The sequence below is a fragment of the Anas platyrhynchos genome, chromosome 3 (assembly GCF_047663525.1).
Source record: "Anas platyrhynchos isolate ZD024472 breed Pekin duck chromosome 3, IASCAAS_PekinDuck_T2T, whole genome shotgun sequence".
Classification (NCBI taxonomy): Eukaryota; Metazoa; Chordata; class Aves; order Anseriformes; family Anatidae; genus Anas; species Anas platyrhynchos.
Genome location: NC_092589.1, coordinates 36242667 through 36264367, shown reverse-complemented (window position 1 = coordinate 36264367; position 21701 = coordinate 36242667). Strand labels below are relative to the sequence as shown.

General features: G+C 34.1%; 1 protein-coding gene across 1 annotated transcript in view; it reads right to left on the bottom strand.

The window, feature by feature from the left end:
- The window catches only part of LOC140002139 (dynein axonemal heavy chain 8-like), a 135855-nt gene that overhangs the window by 109871 nt on the left and 4283 nt on the right, over window positions 1-21701 (bottom strand). The window contains exons 3-16 of the mRNA XM_072035706.1: window positions 21179-21455; window positions 20413-20547; window positions 17431-17515; window positions 15946-16094; window positions 15118-15307; window positions 14558-14721; window positions 13271-13447; window positions 12832-12945; window positions 7930-8037; window positions 5503-5604; window positions 4006-4152; window positions 2852-3049; window positions 1890-1966; window positions 1356-1455 (exon numbers count right to left, since the gene is read on the bottom strand). Coding sequence (XP_071891807.1) covers window positions 1356-1455; window positions 1890-1966; window positions 2852-3049; window positions 4006-4152; window positions 5503-5604; window positions 7930-8037; window positions 12832-12945; window positions 13271-13447; window positions 14558-14721; window positions 15118-15307; window positions 15946-16094; window positions 17431-17515; window positions 20413-20547; window positions 21179-21454 — 2022 coding nt within the window. The 5' untranslated portion in view covers window position 21455. The remainder of the gene's footprint in view (window positions 1-1355; window positions 1456-1889; window positions 1967-2851; window positions 3050-4005; window positions 4153-5502; window positions 5605-7929; window positions 8038-12831; window positions 12946-13270; window positions 13448-14557; window positions 14722-15117; window positions 15308-15945; window positions 16095-17430; window positions 17516-20412; window positions 20548-21178; window positions 21456-21701) is intronic.

Genomic DNA, 21701 nt, shown 5'->3' with positions numbered 1-21701 from the left:
ATTAAAATTTGTTTAGAAAATATAAAAAGTAATCCAGTATTATCAAATAAAATATTATATCTAGCCAGTTTATTGGTGACGGCTTCTTCAACAGATAAAAGAGGAATATTTATACCCACTTAGATTTAGGTACACAAACTGATGCAGTGATTACACATACTGCTTAAGCAACCACTACTCTCTTCACTTCCTGGCACCACTTCTTACCCCTAATACTGTCTCCTGCATGCTGCTAACAAAAATATGCAAGTAGCTTCATGGTGAACTTAACAGAAGAACTGATCTGGATGAAAAGCCCTCAGAAAACTTATTTATTTATTTATTTATTTTGACTGGAAAAAGTCAGTGGTGGAGGCAGTGATTTCTTAAACTGTCAGTGCTGCTGAAAATATCTTCATCAAACTAAGACATCAATTGGAGGTTCAGGATGTGTTGTACACAGTTAGTAGATAGGGAAACTACACTGTCAAAAGTGGTTCAGAGCAGCTATGTTAGGCTACATTTTTAAGTCACTGTCTGGAGTAATCCAGTATCTTTTAGTATGTGCAGAGTTTACAGAGACTTGTCACCTCATGTAAACATGTGTCAGTTGTCTGACCAATTTTAAACATCTCAAAAAATATTTATATTAGTCTGGTTTTCTAGATGTCCTTTATTCTCACTGAAGAAAAATGGCCATTTCAAGTGAATTATTTTAGTCTCCAAATTAGTATATGAAATAGATCAGATGAATTGACTCCAGAACAAACTTTTTTTCTTGAGTAGAGAGTATGGATGTCAAGCTCAGACACAGGTGTTTACTTTGCAGACATACAAAATCACATTACATGAATTCCTCTCCAAATGCTTAAAAGTCAGATGATGGGAACGGTGCCCAGAAGTTAATTTGCATTTACACCACAGTCACAGTACACTACACAAACCATAATAAATGACATTATAATGAACAAAAATACAATCTACCAAATTTTTGTGCCTATTACATACTGTTGCAGCTTTAGATAAAAGCCATATGTAAATGGCTAATTAACTGCAGAGGCTTCATATAATAACGAAACAAAAACTATATACAAGTGATGTATGCTTGTCAGTAGAGACCATATTATTTACTTGCTGAAGTAGTAACAACTAAGATTTTGTTTTAACATTAAAATTTGTGTTTTAACAGATTTGCCTGGAAGAGCATGTATATCATTTGCCTACACACTCAGGTGTGTTCCCTGTAACAGGAAAGCAGAAGTATAACTTAAACATTTACAGTTTGTGAAATTGGCGCAATAAATACAAATTAAGCATATTAAAATATTTTTTCTTATTTTAAAATGTTTTTAATTTACTGCAAAGAAATAAAATACCTTTTTAATAGCTTCAAGTTCTGCTACATAATGTTGAAGAATACAAGAAACTGTATGTACTATTTCTTCTTGAAGGCACGGCATTCTCAGATTTTGAAATCTGTATTAAAAATGAGTACGTATAGTGACATTTCCAAAACACATGTTTTTTTCTTCTCCCTTCCATTTTGGGTACATAAACTATATAAAATGAAAGCAGCACAAATCTAGGAAATGCTTCTCAATCTGTGTGATATATATATATATATATTTTTGAGCAATTTGACAAGTTATGCCCTGGCTTCATTTATTTATATTTTTCTTTGACATGTTTTAGTAACTTTTGGTATGTACAAAATAAACCATAATGAAATAAAGAAACAGAAAAGTATATTGATTTGTATTAGAAAGCTAAAACACACTGCATCGTTCATAACACCAACAGTGAAAACATTCTTATTAGACCCTTTTTTCTAAAATTAGACATTTATTTAAATAGTGCTAATCAGTAATTTCAAGTTGCTTTAAAATATTTTAAAGCTTAATTACCAATACCTTTGAAGTAACTGGAGTGCATTCTGTGAAGACAAAATTCTCCCAAAACACGTACGCATAAATGTCTGTATCTGTACCTAAAGGATATGTAATTTAGTATAGTTTTTTTCTAGTTATGTTGTAATATTTTTACATCTGATCATTTCTTAACATAGTGCTATTTAAAAATGTTACTGCTTAAAACACAAAACAGCAGCCTTCACTGGTCTATGCTTAATAAAGGTAATAGCTAGTGTCAGTCAAGCAATCTCTTAAATCGCCAAACAATTTAGCAAACAATGAATATTTAGCAAAAACAATGTATTAAAAACAGGAGCTTTGCTCATGAAAAATCTAACCATGTGTCTTCAGCCTAATAAATTACCTCCATCTAGATCATTCTCTTAGATCTCAGAATTTTTGTCATTTTGGCTGCAAAATGACAAAATCTCAGTGAGGACTGTATGATATATCTTACAGCTTTGTTTGGAAGGAGTGGAGAGTGCCTCCCTCCAGACAACTACAGACTATTTATTTCTGTTCCACTTGCTGTGAAGACATATATCCTCTTGAGATGCTTTATGAATTAAGAGTTCCAATACTTTTCCACTTGGTCTCTGGAGTACAGTGGGACTTACTGCTTCTCTTCCCAGAAACGGCCATGGCTAGACATGAATGCCCACTAAATTAGGGCAGATTTGTAAATTTGGGAACTATGTATGTATAATGATAGGAAAGTGGGGAATTATTTAAATATTATTGGAGAAATATATATTCCAGAAGGTAAGGAACTTTTCTTTAAATATGTTCATGGCCAACCAATATAAGAGTTAAGTAAAATATCATTATAATAACTTTTAAAAGCACAAAAATAATAACATGCTCTCTTCACAGTCCAAAATTTCGTTGACATTCAGGAAGATAAAGAGTAAGTAATGATGAGATCATTCCTCAAGTGAGTTACAGACAGCAATATTACTTACCTGTAAAGCTTCAACTTTTGCCATGAAGTCCACAAAATCCACATCAAATTCTGTTTTTCGTGGATCAAGGATGTCATATTGTTTCTTTTGAACACTTTGGTAGATATTTTTGAATTTTATTGCCATAATATCTATCCCTTCAATAGTAGACATACTCAGTGCACCAAAAGTTTGGACTACAGTTATCATCTCTGTAATCTAAAATATAGAAGTTATGTTCATGCTCATAAGAAATAACTTGTTACTTCCTGTATTAACTAAAACCAGCGGAAAATAATCTAAACAACAGCCAGTCCCCTCAATTTAACTACTGTATTCAGAAAAGTGTTGCTTCCAAGTTTTAAGTCAAATACCTTCAACAAAGCAAGCTAGCTCAGTTTTCAACATCAGTTCTCAACATAACAAAATACAATATAAAACCATCTTCATTTTTCTTGATGGGGAAGGGTTTCTTCTTTGTATTTGACTGTTATGTTGAATAGAGTAATATGGAAAAATAGTTCAAACATGACATACACATACTAGTGACATATTTCACTGAATTTAAAAAAACAACAACATACACCCACAATCATATTGATTAGCATGTATACATCACATAAGGAAAACATCAAACAATCACAGAATTCCTACCTTGTGATGACTGCCCAATTATCTTTTATCCCTTGTCTGACTTTATTCTGCACCTAGGAGCACCTGTAATCTTTTCCATGCAAACTCTATGAATGCTAGTTTAAAATCCTTTCAGCTAAGTTAGCTAGCTAAATGTTAAGACCACAGCAAGCAGTGGAATCATCTGCATAACTGTTCAGCAGTAACAGGAGATTTTAATGACTTAGGTTATGCTTCAAATAAGATAAGGTGTGATATTTTTTCAAATAATTTTAAACTTCTGACAATCATAATGTACATCTAGATTAGTATGGAGAGAATTCAGCTAATTAACAGAGATAAACTGGCAAATTCAATAGGACATTGCAAGGTAATTGCCTAAAATATTGCCATGACTTACTCTATGGAAGTGCATAGTTGCTCTCAATAAAAAGCTCCTTCACAGGTTGATTAAGAGCACATATAGTTGAGTCCACATTGTGAAACGTTCTCTGGAGGAACCCTATTTCTCCACTGATATTAACAGCATACAGTATACTCACTTTTTCTAATCTCCTACAAAAAGCTTTAGACTTTCCAAAAATGTACATTTCTGATACTTCAAATGACTTTTCTCCTAGAGTTTCCAAAATCTCTTGCTTTGTTTCACGAAAGCATTTCTGATATTCTTTCAATAGGAACATGCACTCCTAAAAAGTGAAGAAATAAATGCCATATTCATTATGGTATGCTCACGGGTAAGAGATTAGAGAATCCAAACCCCCTGTTAGTGGGTAATTATCACAGAATCTAGCTTCAGTCAACAGGCAGTAATGGCTTATGTAGAAAGCTTTTAATATTCGTGCAAACACTTGCAGCATATTGACATACAACTGCACAGTCCAGTGAAAGACAGTCATAATACTTTGTCTCTGCCACTTCTTCCTCTTCATGCTCTTCCCCCGCCCCAACGTGGGGTCCTTCCCACACTGACACAGTCTTTCACAAACTGCACAGAGTTGGGCCTCCCACTGGCTGCAGTTCAGGAACTGCTCCAGCATGGGTGAATTCCAGAGGGTGAAGTCCTTCTAGAACAGACTGTCAGGTCAGCAGTTCCTACCAGGAGCCTGCTCCCACATGTCTCCTCCATGGGCTGCAGTGTGGATAGTCTGTGCTGTGTCTGCCCCACTTTGATCTTCCATGGACTGCAGGGGACAATCTGCACCACCATAGTCTTCTCCATAGACTGCAGGGAAATCTCTGCTCTGGCACCTGGAACACCTCCTCTCCTTCCTTCTTCACTGACCTTGGTGTCTGTAGTTTTTTCACTCGCATTTTCTTCTTCCTCTGCCTCACACAGTTGCCATGCATGTTTTCAATCCTTTCTTAAAAATTATCACAGAGGTACAACCAGAATCACTCATTGGCTCAGCTTTGGCCAGTAGTAGGTCCCTTTCTGATTCAGCTGGAACTCATTCTATCCAACACAGGACAGCTTTTGGTCTCTTCTCACAGATGCCCCCCCCTTCATCTCCCCACCACTACCAAAACCTTGCCATGTAAACCCCATACATATGTCTTTGTGTGTAAGGTAGGAAGTCAGTAGCTGAGGTCTTCTAAAGGAAAAGGTACAAACGGAGTCAATATTGGCAACCAGTAACCCCACAGCTAGAGGTATTTTGTCATGGCACATTCCATGTGCTTAATTTGTTCTTCATGTATCACCATCACCTGGTAAAGAGGAGGATTCTTAGCGCTGAAGGTGGGTTATGCAGAATAATGAAATTCCTTGTTTGCAAATATGGTGAAGATGCTAGTTCCAAGATCAGTGACAGACGACATTGATGAAAAGGAAGCCATTCTAATTTCAACAAATGTCACCGGGATAAGAAATGAAAAAATTCTTACAGAAGCATGAAATAAATTAGGAAAGAGGTGTGAAATACTTGATACATATTGAAATGCACAAGTAAGTTCAAGAAAGTATGTGCTTCTTTGTGCATATCAATATGTAATCAAAAGGTTTAACAGGTAAATAACAAAAATACTAAAACACAAACCTTAATTTTTCCGATGACTATTGGTATCTCCTGTTCCCATACACAAGAAAAGCCACCATCTGTAATATATGCTCTGCATGTCGTGACCATTTGATTTGTAACCTAGAGCAAACAAATGAAAACAAATAGGTCTCAAGCTTACATGGAAATTTACCTGTTTCACAAAATCTGACAAAATTTCCACATGCATATATTATTACTATCAGAGTTTGAATAAATATATATGGGAATAATAGTGGGAGTAATAGTGGCTAAATAATGTAAGTAATACATGGGAAAAAAATTCCATAGAAGTCTTAAAAATTTCCCAGAAGTGTACTCAAGTCCCAAGAAGTATTTATGACTGCATGTAATTTATAAGCACAGCAATACGTAAAAACAGAATATCACCAATCACACAAGAACAGGGAGAAGTTATTTAACCCTAACTATTCTTCACTTACATTGTCATCTTCACACTTTGTAATGCACACTTATTTAAATGCTGCCATTTAAAGAATTTTCTATATTAGCAGCATGTCTTTGCCTTAGTCTCCTATGAATAAGAAAAGGGGAGAATACACTTCTACTTCTCAACCAATGAAATCCAAAGTTTTATAATGACACAAAGAGAGAGGAGAACAGGAATGAATGCAGAGGAAAAAAAAAAAAAAAACAAAACACATCTCGAAGAACAGCTGCAGGTAAACAATCTTTTCTGTCTGTTAAATATTGTGAACAATTCAAATTAGTTCACGTTTGAGTACTGTAAGCACGTCTTAAGAATCCTTAAAAATAAAGACTGCAAACCACTGCAAGCAGCCTCACACTGTAACACAATTACTGGTGAGGCTGTAGGTAGGACCTCCAGTATCCCCTCTGATGATCTTTAAATGGAAGTACTCACTAAGGCTGACAGTTAAACCACTTGAGCTTTGGTGAAAAATGCTTAGCTTGAAATGCAATTATTTCTTGCTACATCATAGAACAGTTTACAGTTTCATGTAACCAGCTTGCCTGTAAACTAGCCTCTACAGTGAAATGCTCAATCTTTTAGACTATTAAGTATATTATCACGTGCCAACATATAAAAATGTAAAAAAAAAAAAAAAAGAAAAAACAATTCAAATGGATTCAAAAAGCGTAACAGTTTTATATTGCATGACCCAAAGTGAAAATTTGGATCTGTAGCTTTAACCCTTTTATGCACTTTAATCAGTGATACAGCATCGTAAATAAAGCACTAACTTCTCATTTTCATTTGCCCAAAGGAGAATGATCAAATGATCAAATTAGATCTAGTGTGTGTTTGTTTCTTTGCTTCTAAATCCTGTCCTTTTGAGAGAAAATAAAAGAAAAAAATCACTCATTAGGTCCTTTTTGAAAACCACAGGAAAAGATAAGGAGACTAAAGTGAAGTTTGTCAGCTGGGCAATGACCATTAACACTGTACATATCATAGCCCAAAGTGTAAAAGAGGTATGAAAACACCATATTTGTGGGAATTCTGCCTTTTATTCAAACTGAAATTAAGAATGAAAGAAACTAGGAAACTCCATGTTTAAGACGACTCCACATTTAAGAGGATTCTGAACTTCAGTTAGAGTGAAAATTGTTCTTCAGAATTAGAAATGAACTACTAACAGAAACCTAACATGAATGAGAGAGTGCCAGAAGCTGGTAGCCTAATGTATAGAGGGAAAAAAAAAAAAAAAAAAAAAAAAAAGAGTTATGAGGAGAATAAATATATTTTCAAAAAGGGAGAAAGTAGAATTGAACATCCATTTCCTTTTGCAAAAATGAGAGCCAAGGATAACACCTTCGGATAAACTTTTCTTTCTGCAGGTTTCTAGAAGACTGACTCATTGCATTTCCAGATTGCAGATACATACAGTGTATTTTAGTTACGAAGAACTTCTTTGTTCTAAAACCATTACACAAACCATCTTTTCCTACAGTGAATACCTGGATTTTGCCAGCTGTGTGTAATTATCTAGCCGGTCTTAACTTTCTGTTTAATGTGTAAGCGTTTATGACCTGAGATTCAGTTAACTTTTCAAGTATGACTTGCTTCTAAAAAGAGGAAACTTTTGTCTTTCTTATCTTTTTGAGGAATAACACAGTCAGACTGAGGGCCATCTGCTTAATCAAGTCTCCAAGGCTGATAATAAGAGAATTCTGGGGAATGCGGTGATTTAGAGAACAACAGATCATAACAGATCATTTGTCAAGAAGATAAGAAAATTTAATTTTGCTGAATAATATAGTTCCTTCCAACAGACAAGTCTCTACTCTAAGTTCAGTCCTTTCTTGATCAACATACTTCTCTTCCTTTCTCTTACAGACAGGCACTATGTTACTAGTTTTTAGCAATGTCCTAATTTTTTTTTTTTTTCAGAGAAAAATTATATGTTTTTTAATAATTAATATTAAACTTAATATATTTACCTTTATAAACAATGATGTCATTCTCTCAGAAGTATTGTAATATCTTGAAACACTGTGAATCATCCGTATAGCATTTATCAAGTTCGGTATTCCACGTGTCATAGATTCCTTAAAGTAGAGTTTTGAGAAAAACTTTACTTTCTATTCTTAGCAACTGTATTTATTACATTGACAATATCTAAATTGCATTTTTGCCTAAATCATATTAACCAATCTTCAAAATGTCATTACATCTTACCACAAAAATCTCAAAAAGGCTAATCAAGCTCAATAAATTTTCATGACTCACAGAAGTCAGAAGTAACTGACAAAATTTTCATTTTATTAATGAGTGTCAATCATATGGAACATCTAGATCCCACACATTTCATGAAATTGTTGTCCATATCATTAAACCATGGCATTACAAGTATTCTGCAATTCAAATACTTCCAAAGTACTTTGTAAAAAACAAAAACAACTACCACCAACAAAAATGATTAATTAAAAGGTCACTTGTATATTCATCTAAAAGTAGTATATTCATGTGCTAAAACAAGTTCAGAGGAAGGCCACGATGTTGGTCAGGGGGCTGAAGCCCCTCTCCTATGAAGACCGGCTGAGGTTGTTAGGGTTGTTCAGCCTGGAGAAGAGAAGGCACCGGGGAGACCTCTTAGCAGCCCTCCAGTACCAAAAGGGGGCTATAAGAAAGCTGGGGAGGGACTCTATGCCAAGGCGTGTAATAACAAGACAAGGGGTAATGACTTCAAACTTAAAGAGGGTAGGTTAAAATTTTTCATTAGGAAGTAATTTCTCCATCAGAGGGTGGTGAGGCACTGGCACAGGTTGCCCAGAGAAGCTGTGGATGCCCCATCTGTGGAAGTGTTTAAGGCCAGGCTGGATGGGACTTTGGGCAACCTGGTCTGGTAGGAGGTGTCTCTGGCCATGGCGGGGGGGTTGAAACCAGAATTCCCTTTAAAGTCCCTTCCAACCCAAACCGTTCTATGGTTCTAATATGCAGAAATTGTATAGAAATTGTAATTACCAAGCAAATATCAAATACTCCCAAGATGTTCTTACATTTATTACATAATACATGAGACACTGTCTTGTAAGAGAGGTTACTGTACAAGACCTTCACATTTGTCAAATAATCACTACTAAAGAAGGCTTAGTTCAAAAAAAATTACTTCACTAAAAAAATGGAAAGCATCCAAAGCATATGGTACCACTGGAGGAATAGTATCTGCTTAAGGAGTGTCTAAAAATATTTATTTATGTCCATAACATTCTTCAGTCATGAGTCAAGACTAGAAGCAAATTATTTGTAGTTCGTTCATGCAGATACAAAATTTCATGGTATAGTGACACTGAGAAAAATGACCAAAAAGTGTGTTTTAAAAATAATCTCCAATTGTTGTGGTTTAACCTGGCAGGCAGCTAAGCACGACACAGCTTTTCACTCACTCCCATTACAGTGGGAATGGGGGAAAACTGAATGTCAAAACCCATGGGTTGAGATAAAGACAGTTTAATAAGAAAGGGGAAAAAATACACAAAAATGATACACAGTGGAATTGCTCACCACCAGCTGACCAATGCTTAACCAGTCCCCAAGCAATAGTAATCCATCCAGCCAACTCCCCCAACCAGATCTTGGTACTCAACAATTTCATACTCATGGTATGAAATACCCTGTTAGTCAGTTTGTGTCAGTTGTCCTGGCTGTATCCCCTCCCAGCTTCTTGTGCTCCCCAGCCTCCTTGTTGGCAGAGCAGCGTGAGAAGCTGAAAAGTCCTTGACTTAGCATATAAGCACTACTCTGCTTAGCAGTAAAAAGCATTGGTGTGTTATCAACATTATTTTCCTCATAAGTCTAAAACACAGCACTATACCAGCTACTACGAAGAAAAAATAACTCTATCCCAGCCAAAACCGGAAAACCAATATATTATTCAAATATTGAGAACAGTTACTTAAGAGCCCTTGTACTTAAATATACAAATCTTTTAAGAGGTATGCAAATAGCAGAAGTTCCTCAATTCCTTTGGTCTTGAGTGACAGGCAAAAAAAAAAAAAAAAAAAAGGGAAAAAACTCACCACTCTAAGTGGTCTACTCTAAATTAGGCAAGTAGATCTCATATGAATTTGGAAAATACTGAGGGTGGACCTCAGCTTCCTCACAAAGTAAAAGAAGGCACATCCACCAAAAAAAGTGGATGAGGAAGAGGACTGGCATAGATGATCAACCCTGCACAGACTAAAAAGACAATAAAAGACAATAGGATTGTTTGGTTCAATGTCAAGGATCAGCACAAGAATCAGCACCTTTTAAGTATAAAACCAGAAAGCTCTGGGATTGTGTTCTACTTTGGAAAAGAAAAAGACAGGCCCAGAACTGACATTTTAAGTACCCCTATACTAGTGAAAAATGTTGCCCGCTGGTTATCTGTGCCACTGCAAACTCATTCTGGTGGAGATACCATGCTCAGATAAAGCATAAGGAAGAAGATTCATCTCATTGTGCTGCTTAACAGGGCAAACTTCAATGAGTGACTGCATCTCCCAGCACCTTGGTGCTGCTGCTGACAAAGTCAGGTTCAAGGAAGGGATGCAAAGCTACAGAAGCAGTGTACTTCAGGTGCCAGCCCTCAGGACCAATGGTAGTTTGTGCAGAATTTCCATCTCTTCTAGTGCTGCAGGGATTGCTAAGAGCAGAACAATGTCCCCAACCAAAAGATCCTGTGAGCAGGAGTAAAGCCACCCCAAGGAATTCAGCAATGAAACCAAAGCTGCTGAACAGAAGGTTGCTAGAAGAGAGGTAAGTGACATGACTTTCTAGCGTTTTACCTGAATAATGTTGACAAGGATTTACTTGTCACCAAACAACTGGTCAAAACAAATAGGAGAGAAGCTAATACAATGGTAACATAATATCACAGGCCTAGGAAAGTTCAGTTCTGTAGACCACAAGAGGTAAGACAGAAGATGAGTGTTTAGCCAGGATCTCTGAAATACAACCTTCTCCAAAGTCTCTCCAAAGGAACCAGAGCATAACTCACTTTAGCCAAAGGATGACTGATGGTTCCAGTGTTGGAGGAAGCCTTCATTGCACACCTACACAAAATACCCTAAAGGCTGAACTCTTGCTTGCAATTTCTCTAAGGCTTGAAGAAGTAGCACCAGTGGCACATCACAATGATATCACAAACACTGTACTAGAGGATTAAATTAAAATTTTAGTTTTGTCTGGCTCAGCCATTTAGCTCTAAAATAGCTGAAAACCTCTTTAGGAACTTAGCAGAGCTGCAATTCAGATCATCAAGAGCAAGTAAGTTTGACTCACTACTTAACAGAGAAGCCAAGATCCAGGAATTAACTATGGCCTGCAAACTCAAAATACACTAATACTGGGGACAGATGTAGCAGGCATCTGCAAATGGGAGAAAAGTCTCTTTTTCATCTCGATGAAAAAGAAAACCCTGGATACTGGACTGTATAGAGATTTCTCTTATTCAAAGCCCTGAATTAAACACTCATTCTAAATTTTCAGGTAGTTGTAGTCTCCTTCAGCTATAGATATGTGACATTGCATACACCAAATACCATATTTTATGCATGTGCTGAATATCAAATCTGTATATATTCTATGCCTAAACTTCTAATATTTAATGTATTTTAAGTACCAGATATTAAATTCAATTCAATCCACAATGCAGTTATTTTTAAAAGAGAGCATATTCAGCTTGGATATCGTTATTTTTTACGTTGGATACAACAGAAAACCCTGCATAAATTATCCTAGTCTCTGGAACAATGCTCCAAGAGATTAAACTAATTCAGATTTATCCAAAGTGTTCCAGATTAAACAAAGAACTAAGTTAATTTTCCCCTAATAGTAAACTAACAATCAAACTCTTTAATGGGTTTCTACCCACAAATAGATTTATTTAAAATAAAAAAAGTATTCTATCAATTTCTATGAAATAGCTCGTCTTGTACACACTTGACTATGACTTTTATTCCCTGGTTCCTGGCGCCCTCTAGTGATAGGCTGAAGGACTGAAGGTAAACTGCTTAGTATTAGAGTCCTCATTTCTTCTATTCCATCCAGTATCATCTCTGTATCATAGATTATCACGGTCTTTTTGCTTCCCCTCAGTTAAAACTTTGAAGTAGGATCCTAAACTGCGGTAAATTCCGAAAAAAAAAAATGCAGCTCTCCCTGACAGCAGACAGGATTCAGGTAGGATCAAAAAGAGTACTGGAAAACAAGGTGGAACAAGCAGTTTTTCCTAGGCTATTTCCTCCTTCCACCCTATTCTGCAAAAACCTTTAGAAACAAATCCTTGTTATAACAATAAGTATTAAAAATTAAACCTAAAATTTACTTTGAATTAGGGCTGAATAGTCTACATGGGCAATCTTTCATTTAAGTTCTCACTAGCTGTTACTTCTACAAATAAAAACAGTTAATATAATTTTCAACATCAAAATATTGTATTACCCTGAGAGAAACATTTGGGACCTCATTAGGTTTCATTATTTTTTTATATAATTGCAATTTTGTTATTTTGATTACAGCTGTGTGATTATTCATTGACATATGGAATTTTCAATTAAATACATATTTTGAGATTATTGCACTATAAAATATGTATATTTCAGCTCATTTAAAAATAATATTGGCAGCAGGACTAACTAAGCAATCACATATATTTTTTAAAATACATATTTTTAAATATATTGCAATGTAATACATAATAAAATGTTTTAATTTAACACTTAGTTTGACAGATGTTTAGAAAAATCAGTACTTTTAAGCAAATACACAGAAGTCTTCTTTTGCTGTGAAGTTTGTCTTATGGACATTCTATGTAAATATCTAAACTATGCTTAAATAATAATGAAAAGCATACTTACAAGGTCATAGTTATAAAGTGGTTGACAAACTTTCTCAAGTGTGTATAAATATTTCACATTATCTTTTGATTCGTTTGCTGCATCTGTTATTCTGGCATCTAGCTCTTGCCACATCTAGAGGAAAAACATGACTGTGAAAAACTTTATATATAGTGAACTATTTATTTTAGCTTGCACTGATGTTCCAGAAGCAAACTTTGGTAAATCGAATTTTAAAGGCACTCACAAAAAAAAAAAAAAAGTTATTTTATCATTAATGTTTTTTTTTTTCCTAGATCTCTAGTATCTTCTTCTTTCTCTCAATATATTAAGCACACTAGCACTTTTCTCTTAATTCTCAGGAAATTTCTCTTAAATGCGATTGAAAAAAAATAATATTGCAAGCTTTGTCCGCTATAGTCAAAACCAATATAAAAAAGGAAAAAAAAAAAAGAATTACCTTCAGTAGTTTAGAATGTGCAACATTCAGAATATTAATGACAGCTTTGCAGTTGTGTCCTTTGATCTGCTCAATAAGGAAATTAAATTTAGCGGACATGCATTTCCAGTGCTCTAGTTCAGTCAGTGGACCTGAATCATCAGCTTCTTTCCTCATCTGTTGACTCTCAATCAGAACCTGCAATCAATTTTAAATAAAATAAAATAAAATAAAATAAAATAAAATAAAATAAAATAAAATAAAATAAAATAAAATAAAATAAAATATCTATTGTCGAGAATAGACAAATCATAAAAAAAGAAGAGAAGGAATGTTCTGAGGATACTAACTAAACAGGAACAAGCACGTTATTGTCACATAAAAATGGTTCTGATTTGGAAAAGAATCCTAATTCAGAATTGCAGTTAATGTTATTCTTAGACTGAAGACAAAGCAACAACTGCATTATGTTCAGTGGCTGTCAAAAATTGGGTAGATCTCAGCATACGCCTCTATTTATTTTTGTTTTTTCTGTAATCAGAATTTGAAATGCATCCAGTTTTGGTGGGAAGAAAAAAAAATATATATATATATATATATATATAAAAGTGAAACACTATTTAATAAATGCGTTGCATATCAGACGTAAAAGTCATAAATGTACTCATCTTCGTACAGATAAATATGCATACAGCTCTGTTTACATTTCTTTGATATTTTTATTTACATGCCCAGTTTATACGGATTCAGTATTACAACAAAGAGTTCCGTGCTTTATCCTGGAAATCTCAGACAATAATTTCTTGGATAACTGAGACATCACCATGGCACAAAAATGCCATGCTGGGCCTCTTCCAAGAGTACTATCTCACACCACAAATGGAGCAGAAACTTAATATGTCATCATATATTACACACACTGTATATATGTGTGTATAGATGTATATGTGTTTATATATGTGGTATACATGTATGCAGTCTGCATCAGCATTATTCCTTTTGCATCCTTCTGTCCTTTCCTCTTTATTAATATTATATAATAATTCTCTTTATTATATCCTCCTTATTTGTGTAGTAACAGTTCAGAAACTTGTATTCTTACTAGACTGCCAGTACCCATGGAAAAGGACTACTGCCTTCTCAACTTCATTTTTCTATAGAAGTGAAGCAATCAGCATGTCTACATGTAAGTATGACAGTATGTCTAAGACACAGTTTTAGCCTTAAAATAATTTCAGGCAAGTTTCATATATCATTTTTAAGTATCTATCCACATTCGTGTTGGACTGATGTGTTAAAACAACTTACTCTTTCAATTTGCCTATACCAGATCATAAGTACTTCCTCTAGCTGGTGAACCATATCAGGATTATCTGCTGCTGCTGTTACTTCCTCAAAGGACCGGAGTTTAGAAAAATTAATATGATCTACTTGTTTCAACTGAACAGTTCCTTCAATGCTTATTATAGCCCCTGAAAAAAAAAATCATTAATACAAAATTAAAAAGTGATTACAATACAGAACCAATTAAAACTTGAGAACTTGTTTCTACCAGTGTAAACAATTTAAGTTTACTGATTACAGAAATGTACTTCCAAAGTTTTAATGTAGCAGCCATTTTACTGCAGCTGTATAAAACAGAAAATTCTTTTAAATCCAGTATGTGCTTCCTTAGAAGTAACATATAACTAGATAATTTTCTCAAGCAAATAATCTATCCATGTATTTAGTGTGCAAGTAATTGATCATTTTATTTTTTTCCTTGAAAAAGAATGGGGTAAGTTGCTTACCTATGTCCTACTGCATTTAAAGGGATATTCTTATATAGAATTTCTCTAATGTGATCATTTCCTAAATGCAAAGCTTACCTTCCAGAAATGAAAGGTATCTGTTAATTGTTTCCACAAAATTTTGTTTGTCTTTTGTATCCTGTTTGGTCTGACTTAAAACACCCCAATTATTTGTTGCAAGGATAGCTGGGAGAAAAATCTTTTCTATCATATTCCTAACACCACGTAAAAGTCCTTCAGTAGCATCCAAAACACAAAAGAATATATCCTGTAATGTAGCAGAATGATCATTAGTAATGCAATAACTTATACTGTAAACAGTATTATAAAACCAACATTTTTTAATAAAGTTACTCTGTTTTTGTGTATGAAAACTTTAATTTAAGGATAAAAGTCTTGATAATTTATGAGAATCCCACACAAATCTAATAATTTGTCTTATATAGTTGTAAAGCAGAAAACCTCATGCCACATGATTTATTTAGGATAAACTTGCATTTCATACATTCAAAGATACATAAAAGAGAAAGGTACAAATAAACTTTTTATTTCCTGGAATTTGCTGTATATAAAGTCTTCTAGGTAAATGTGAGTCCTTATAGTTTAGAGATTTTGTTCACACCTACAATGAACTTAGTGTCATTAACTTCTTCTAAAATGTTAAGGAGGAGAATGAGAAACTAATCTAAATGTTGATTTCTCATTTGACAAGAGCTCTGCAAGACACTGAATTCACAGGATATCCTGAGTATTTGCTGAATGCATCATCTCCCTGAAAAGGGGAGCTCAGAGTGTCATACAGGCTAACACTGAAAAACTTTATGTATGTAAGAACAATAACACAAATAAGGAAACAAGAATAGCTACTTCTTAAGTTCTTAGTTTTTAAAATATATAAAAGAATACCTCATGTATAGTTTTTGCATTTATAGGACTGTCATTCTTAAAGCGAACAAAAAATAAGCATAGCCCGACAAATTTGTCTGGTGTGTTGTCCACATACAACTGCATCATTTTACTTCCTTTTACAACTGCTGGAAATGTCCGACCACATTCTGAAAAGAATTTCACAGGTATCACTATATTTATTTATTTATTTTTCTTAAGGTAAGGTATCATAAACTGTTTGAAATATAGTGAAATAAAATTCAACAAATAATTTATTTATTTTCTTCTTTTGTAAGAGAAGTAAATAATCCATGGTTGTTGTTATCCACACAATTAAAAATCTATACCAAGCCTACAATATATGCCTCACAAAGCACTTTCATTTTATTGGGTTACACTGAAAAGGGAATTTGCTCAGGTCCATCTTTCTGGGGTATTTTGCTGGTGGCTGAGATACCTTATAGGCTGATTCTTATTCACTCTATCAAAGATGTCATACCCAAGTGAAAAAATAGGGAAAAATGAGTAGGGAGGCAGTAAGGAGTTAGAGAGGAGTGGCATAGGAAGCAGAAATGGTAGAAAAAGCAGCGTATGGAAAACAGGCAAATGGTAGAAGAAAGTGAGGCAGTCTTTAATGTTCTGCTCAAAAACATATCGATATACTCAAAGAAAATTAATTAAAATTATTCTGGCAATCTGAATTCGATTTTTTCCTCATTTTGAGTGCTCATATTTCATCTTGTGCATTATTTCAGTATCTGAATATAAGCTAATATGCAATGCTAAAAAAAAAAAAAAAAGGACGAATTCTATCATGTGACAGCTTATTAACATAAGATTCATCATTACATTTTCAACCTTCAGGTTTACCACACATTTCTGCCAGTAGGTGAGGAATAATTGGCTGCAACAATCTTCTATATTTTTGATAAAGGTTAGCAGTAGATGAGTGGGCATAATACTCATACAAAAGGGTGATAAGGGGGTGAGATACTCTCAGTTCCTCTGTGAATATAATCCTCTGCAATTTGATTGTTTCTTATAAGTAGGTAAGGGAACAGCATGTTCAGAGCTTAGAAAATCATTATGCATTTTAGACATCAAATTTTAATTCTCTACTGAGCATTTGAAAATCAAACATTTTAAAACATAATAAATGCAAATTCAAACAGGTTTTATGAAAGAAGTTTCTAATGAGTTGAAGGCAAAATTCCTGGAAGAAATAGTTGCAAACAATTTAGCATTTCAAAATAACTTCTCTTTTTATAGCCCTCCATTCAGGAATGGCTGAAATTGTTTTGTTTTGTTTTGTTTTTCTGGACAATTTCACAAAGCAAGCATTTACAATATGCATTTTCAGTCCTTACAGCAAAAGACTGCAAAATTATGAACAACTGAAAATCAGATTTTATTTTGGTAATATTAAACACATTTAACAATAGATGATATACAATATAGATGGTATACATCTGCTTTAATGTATTAATGTTGTTAAAAAGTTACCTATTCCTGGTACATCTCCTTCTTGATAGAAAATTTTCAATGCTTTACTTCCTCCCTTGGCAAAAAAATAATCAAATGCATCCAACTGTTAAATCAAAAAGTGAATACTTGTTACTCAAAATATTATTTTTTTTATGTTGATTTAAGATGTGCAGCATCATTTGAACATGCCACTGCTTAAGGTTTTGATGGCATTTAGCATTTATACTCAACATGTTATCAGAAGTTGCAAAACAACATAATAGACCATTCAAATATTTCCTTCAATTACTGAATCTGCATACACAGGTTCCCGATAATCGTATAACAAATATTTGTGATCTTGACAAGTAATGCAGAGAAACTACGGGGTATTCTGTTACTCTAAGAGATCTGCAAGTCTCAAGTATCAGCTGGAAGTAACTAGTCATGAAGACACTTAGCAACATATATAGCAGGCTTGCATGACCTGACATATCCTGCTGTTGCAACTCTACTCCCTTTAAAGTAAAAGATTTGTCTGTAAAACTGAAATAACATCAGACACTAGGATTTTACCCTGGAGATACTAACTGGTCACATTTCCTCAAAAACCTTTTCATGATGACAAAGATTTTGCTGACTTCTGGAAGGACAATTATCTCAGCTGAGGGAAACCATAATGACCCATAATCACCTTGCTGTACCTATCTATGAAGTGACTATTCTGAAACCCTACAAGTCTCTGGACAGCAGTTTTGATTTTGTCATGTTATACAAGGTGTTTTGGAAAGTACGAATTGGATTGCAAAGCTTTGAAGTGAAAACTGTTTGCATACAGATAATCATTTCAAAAAACATGCCTGAAATTATAACCAAAGCTTCTAAAATCTGGATTTCCAAACTGTCCTAGGCAATCTCCTGGTGAATATGTGGTTCACAGGAAACAAAGCTCTAAAAAGCACTGAAAGAAGGCCTGGGGGAGATCAGAAGGTCTCAGAGCATGGAGTAAGTGTGGGTACTGATCTGGTCAAAATCTAGCTTCTTTCACAGCCTCTGTAGTTATCTGCAAGGATGATGAAATCACTAAGATATGGGGCTTGGCATTCAAACTGTCCAGCTAAAAGGCTCTACTTGGTAGTTACCTCCTTCCCATTAAAAAAAAAAATAAAAAATTATATATATATATATATATATATATATATATATATAATCTGAATGAGAAGTGAGGTAGGAAAATAAGTAACATCCAAATGGACATAATTTAAACCCACTCCTGAGAAGACAACACAGTGCAAAAATAAAAGAATTAAAGGCAAGGCAGATCAAGAAATGTACACTGTGCTTTCACTTAGTTTAATAGGCAATAGTTGATAACAGGGTTGGAACTGAAAGAAAAAAAAAAAAAAAGAAAAAAGAAAAATCCCCCCTGAAATAGTTAGATATATATTATATATAAAGTAAATAGATAAAGTGCTCAAAGGTCAATGAGAAAATCAGAGAAAGATTCACTACAGCAAAAAGTACTCCAACTTGAGAGCAATAGAAAGGTGAACAGTAACTTCTGGGCTTGCATGATTTTATAAATGAGGTAAGATGTGAGCTATCTCTGTGGCTACTGCTTCTGCAAATACAGCTTCTGGTTCAAGTGAATGTAGTACAAACACTTGGTGTGTGAATACACCATATAGTCTACTGTTTTAAGGATAAAACTTAATTTACATATGTCAAAGACATTGTGTATACATATGGGAATTCACTAAGTATTGCTAAAGGACAATGTTGACACAGTCCCATCGGCCTAAACTGTGTATGAACACACTAAATTTAGAGAAATTCTAACCTTAAAAAGCTTTGAAATGGTGACAATAAGCAAAACAAACAAACAAACAAACAAACAAAAACCCAGCAAAAAACACCATCTGTAAGTACCCAAAGACTCTTATGTGTCTGAGTTAATCAGTGTAGAACAGCAATTTTATATGAAGTCAGGATGATCGAAAAATACGCACCATTTAGCAAATGCAAAGAAAGGAAATGTTAGTTGACTGACAAAACTTAAAGCACCTCTATATTCTGTAAACATTAGGAAAAAAAAAAAAAGGACTTTAAAAACATTTTATGGTGTATAAATATCAATAAAGAAACAATGAACAATGATTTTGATCAGGACTACATTCAGCTTGTAACTGAACAGCTGAAGTTCTAACAAGTGATATATTTGGTCAAAAGAGACAGTATCTGTTTGAATTTTGAATGCTAAGTCAAATCTCTAACAGCCAAAAAAATCATGCAATCAGAGATGGCAAGGGCTGTAAGTTTACATATATTTATATTGAATTTTGATGCTCTACTAAAAGAGAAATTTAGCTGTTTGCTCCTGATTTTTTAAGCACTTTGAAACGCTGAGCTTTCACAAGCCCCACAAGTTTGGAACCTTCTCACACTACAAATTCACTTTATTCCTTCTTTTAAACATTTAAAAGAAACTAAAGCAATGATAATCAGAAGTTATTTAATGGGTCCTTTCCAAATATAATAGCATTAATGAAATGTATTCATCCTTCCTCTCATTACTAAATAAAATTCTGTATTTTCCAAAAAGGTTCTATGAAGTTACATGTATTTTTGCAGTCTTGACATTTCAGTCAAGACTTGCTTTACAAACAAAATCTATTATTTTTAGAATATAATAATGTCAGGCTGAGATGGATGAAACTTGTTGGAACTGGTGGATATAACAATAATCTCTTGGGTCAAAATAACAGCAATAATTATGTTTTCCTTGAGGTAAGAAAGATGAAAAAGCTGCTATCAAAAACACAGGGAATACTTGAAAATCTTCCAGGAAACTCAGCTGAATGATTTAGTTGGGTATCATTTTAGATGAGTCACGTGCCTTATTAATCACATTTCCTGGAAGATACAATCTAAATGATGAATAACAATTCATATCAAAGGGGGCAATCTGCTACATATTTTGACTAATAACCAAAATTCAACAAACATACAGAACAGACTCACCGAAGGGGAATCCAAAATCATTTCTTCCACAGTTGTTAAGTCTAAACCTAGCCTGACACTGAGAACTTCAAACACGTATTTATATGAAGCATCAATTTTTGTTCTTCGATATTCCCTTGCTTCTTTGTATCGAGCCTAAAACATTAAAAATATCTTTCAAACAAAAAAATACGGAAATTGATTGCAACACTAATTTGCTACTTAACTTGCAATGAATGCTGAACACTACTGTCTTGTATTATAAGAATATATAACTACTCCATTTTTTAAAAAATATGTGAGTTTTCAGAGGCTAAAAAGAGCAAACTACTAAGAATTATTATAAAACAAAGTCAACTCAGAATATGACAAGGAGAAGCAAACATGAAATATACTACAGTAGATTTCAAGATATTTGTGTGCCATATTACCCAGTTGTTGTTTTTGTTTGTTTGTTTTTTTCTGTGATTAATATTTCATTTTATTATATCAATACAGAAATTTAGCAACTTCAAAATAAAGTATCTAGAGATGATAAATATTTGCAGGAACTAAGCAGTTCCTACTAAGCTTTGCTTCAGTGTAAATTACTCAGTTAATATCTCCTGCTTCCTTTCAATGTAACTTCAAAACAAAACACTAAGAACAGATTAACTTTTCATCTGGAATAAGAAAACTGAATATAAACAAAGAAACAACAACAACAAAGAAACAATTTACTTATACTGAGTTTAATCTATGAAAAGAACCAGAAATATATTTCAAGACCTAATGTTGAATACTAAACCTGTTTTTCTTTTAAAGCTTCTTGCAAGGATAGAACTCCACTAGAGCTCCGACAAAATCTAGACAACCTGTGGCTGGCAGCAGAAAAAGTCTCTTGGGAAGAGGAAATATTCATTTGTTGAGCAGGTTTGGCTCCAGCATTTTCTGGTGCAGCAGGCACAGGCAGAGTGTCTTCCACAGTGAGATTTTGCCCAGTACTCTTTGCTGCCTCAGGATGGGGCCCAGCATCTTCCCCAGTGTTTGAATTTTCATTATTAGCTTCTTGTACACCTTCCATTCTGAAATATGCCAAAAAGCGAGTGTTTGTAACAATTCACATTTTTCAAGACTAACTTTTCAAGAGGACTGTTAGGAATGGAAATGCAGGGAATAAAAGAAAGGAAAATGAGAGCATCTCAAAACTGACTTGCCAGGTATACAAACTTAACAGTCTCATCAAGTCCTCTCTGAGTTGTTAAGAAGCATTTATATATACTTTTTGATAGTTCACAAATGTCATACTGAAGATCATTACAGACAGATTT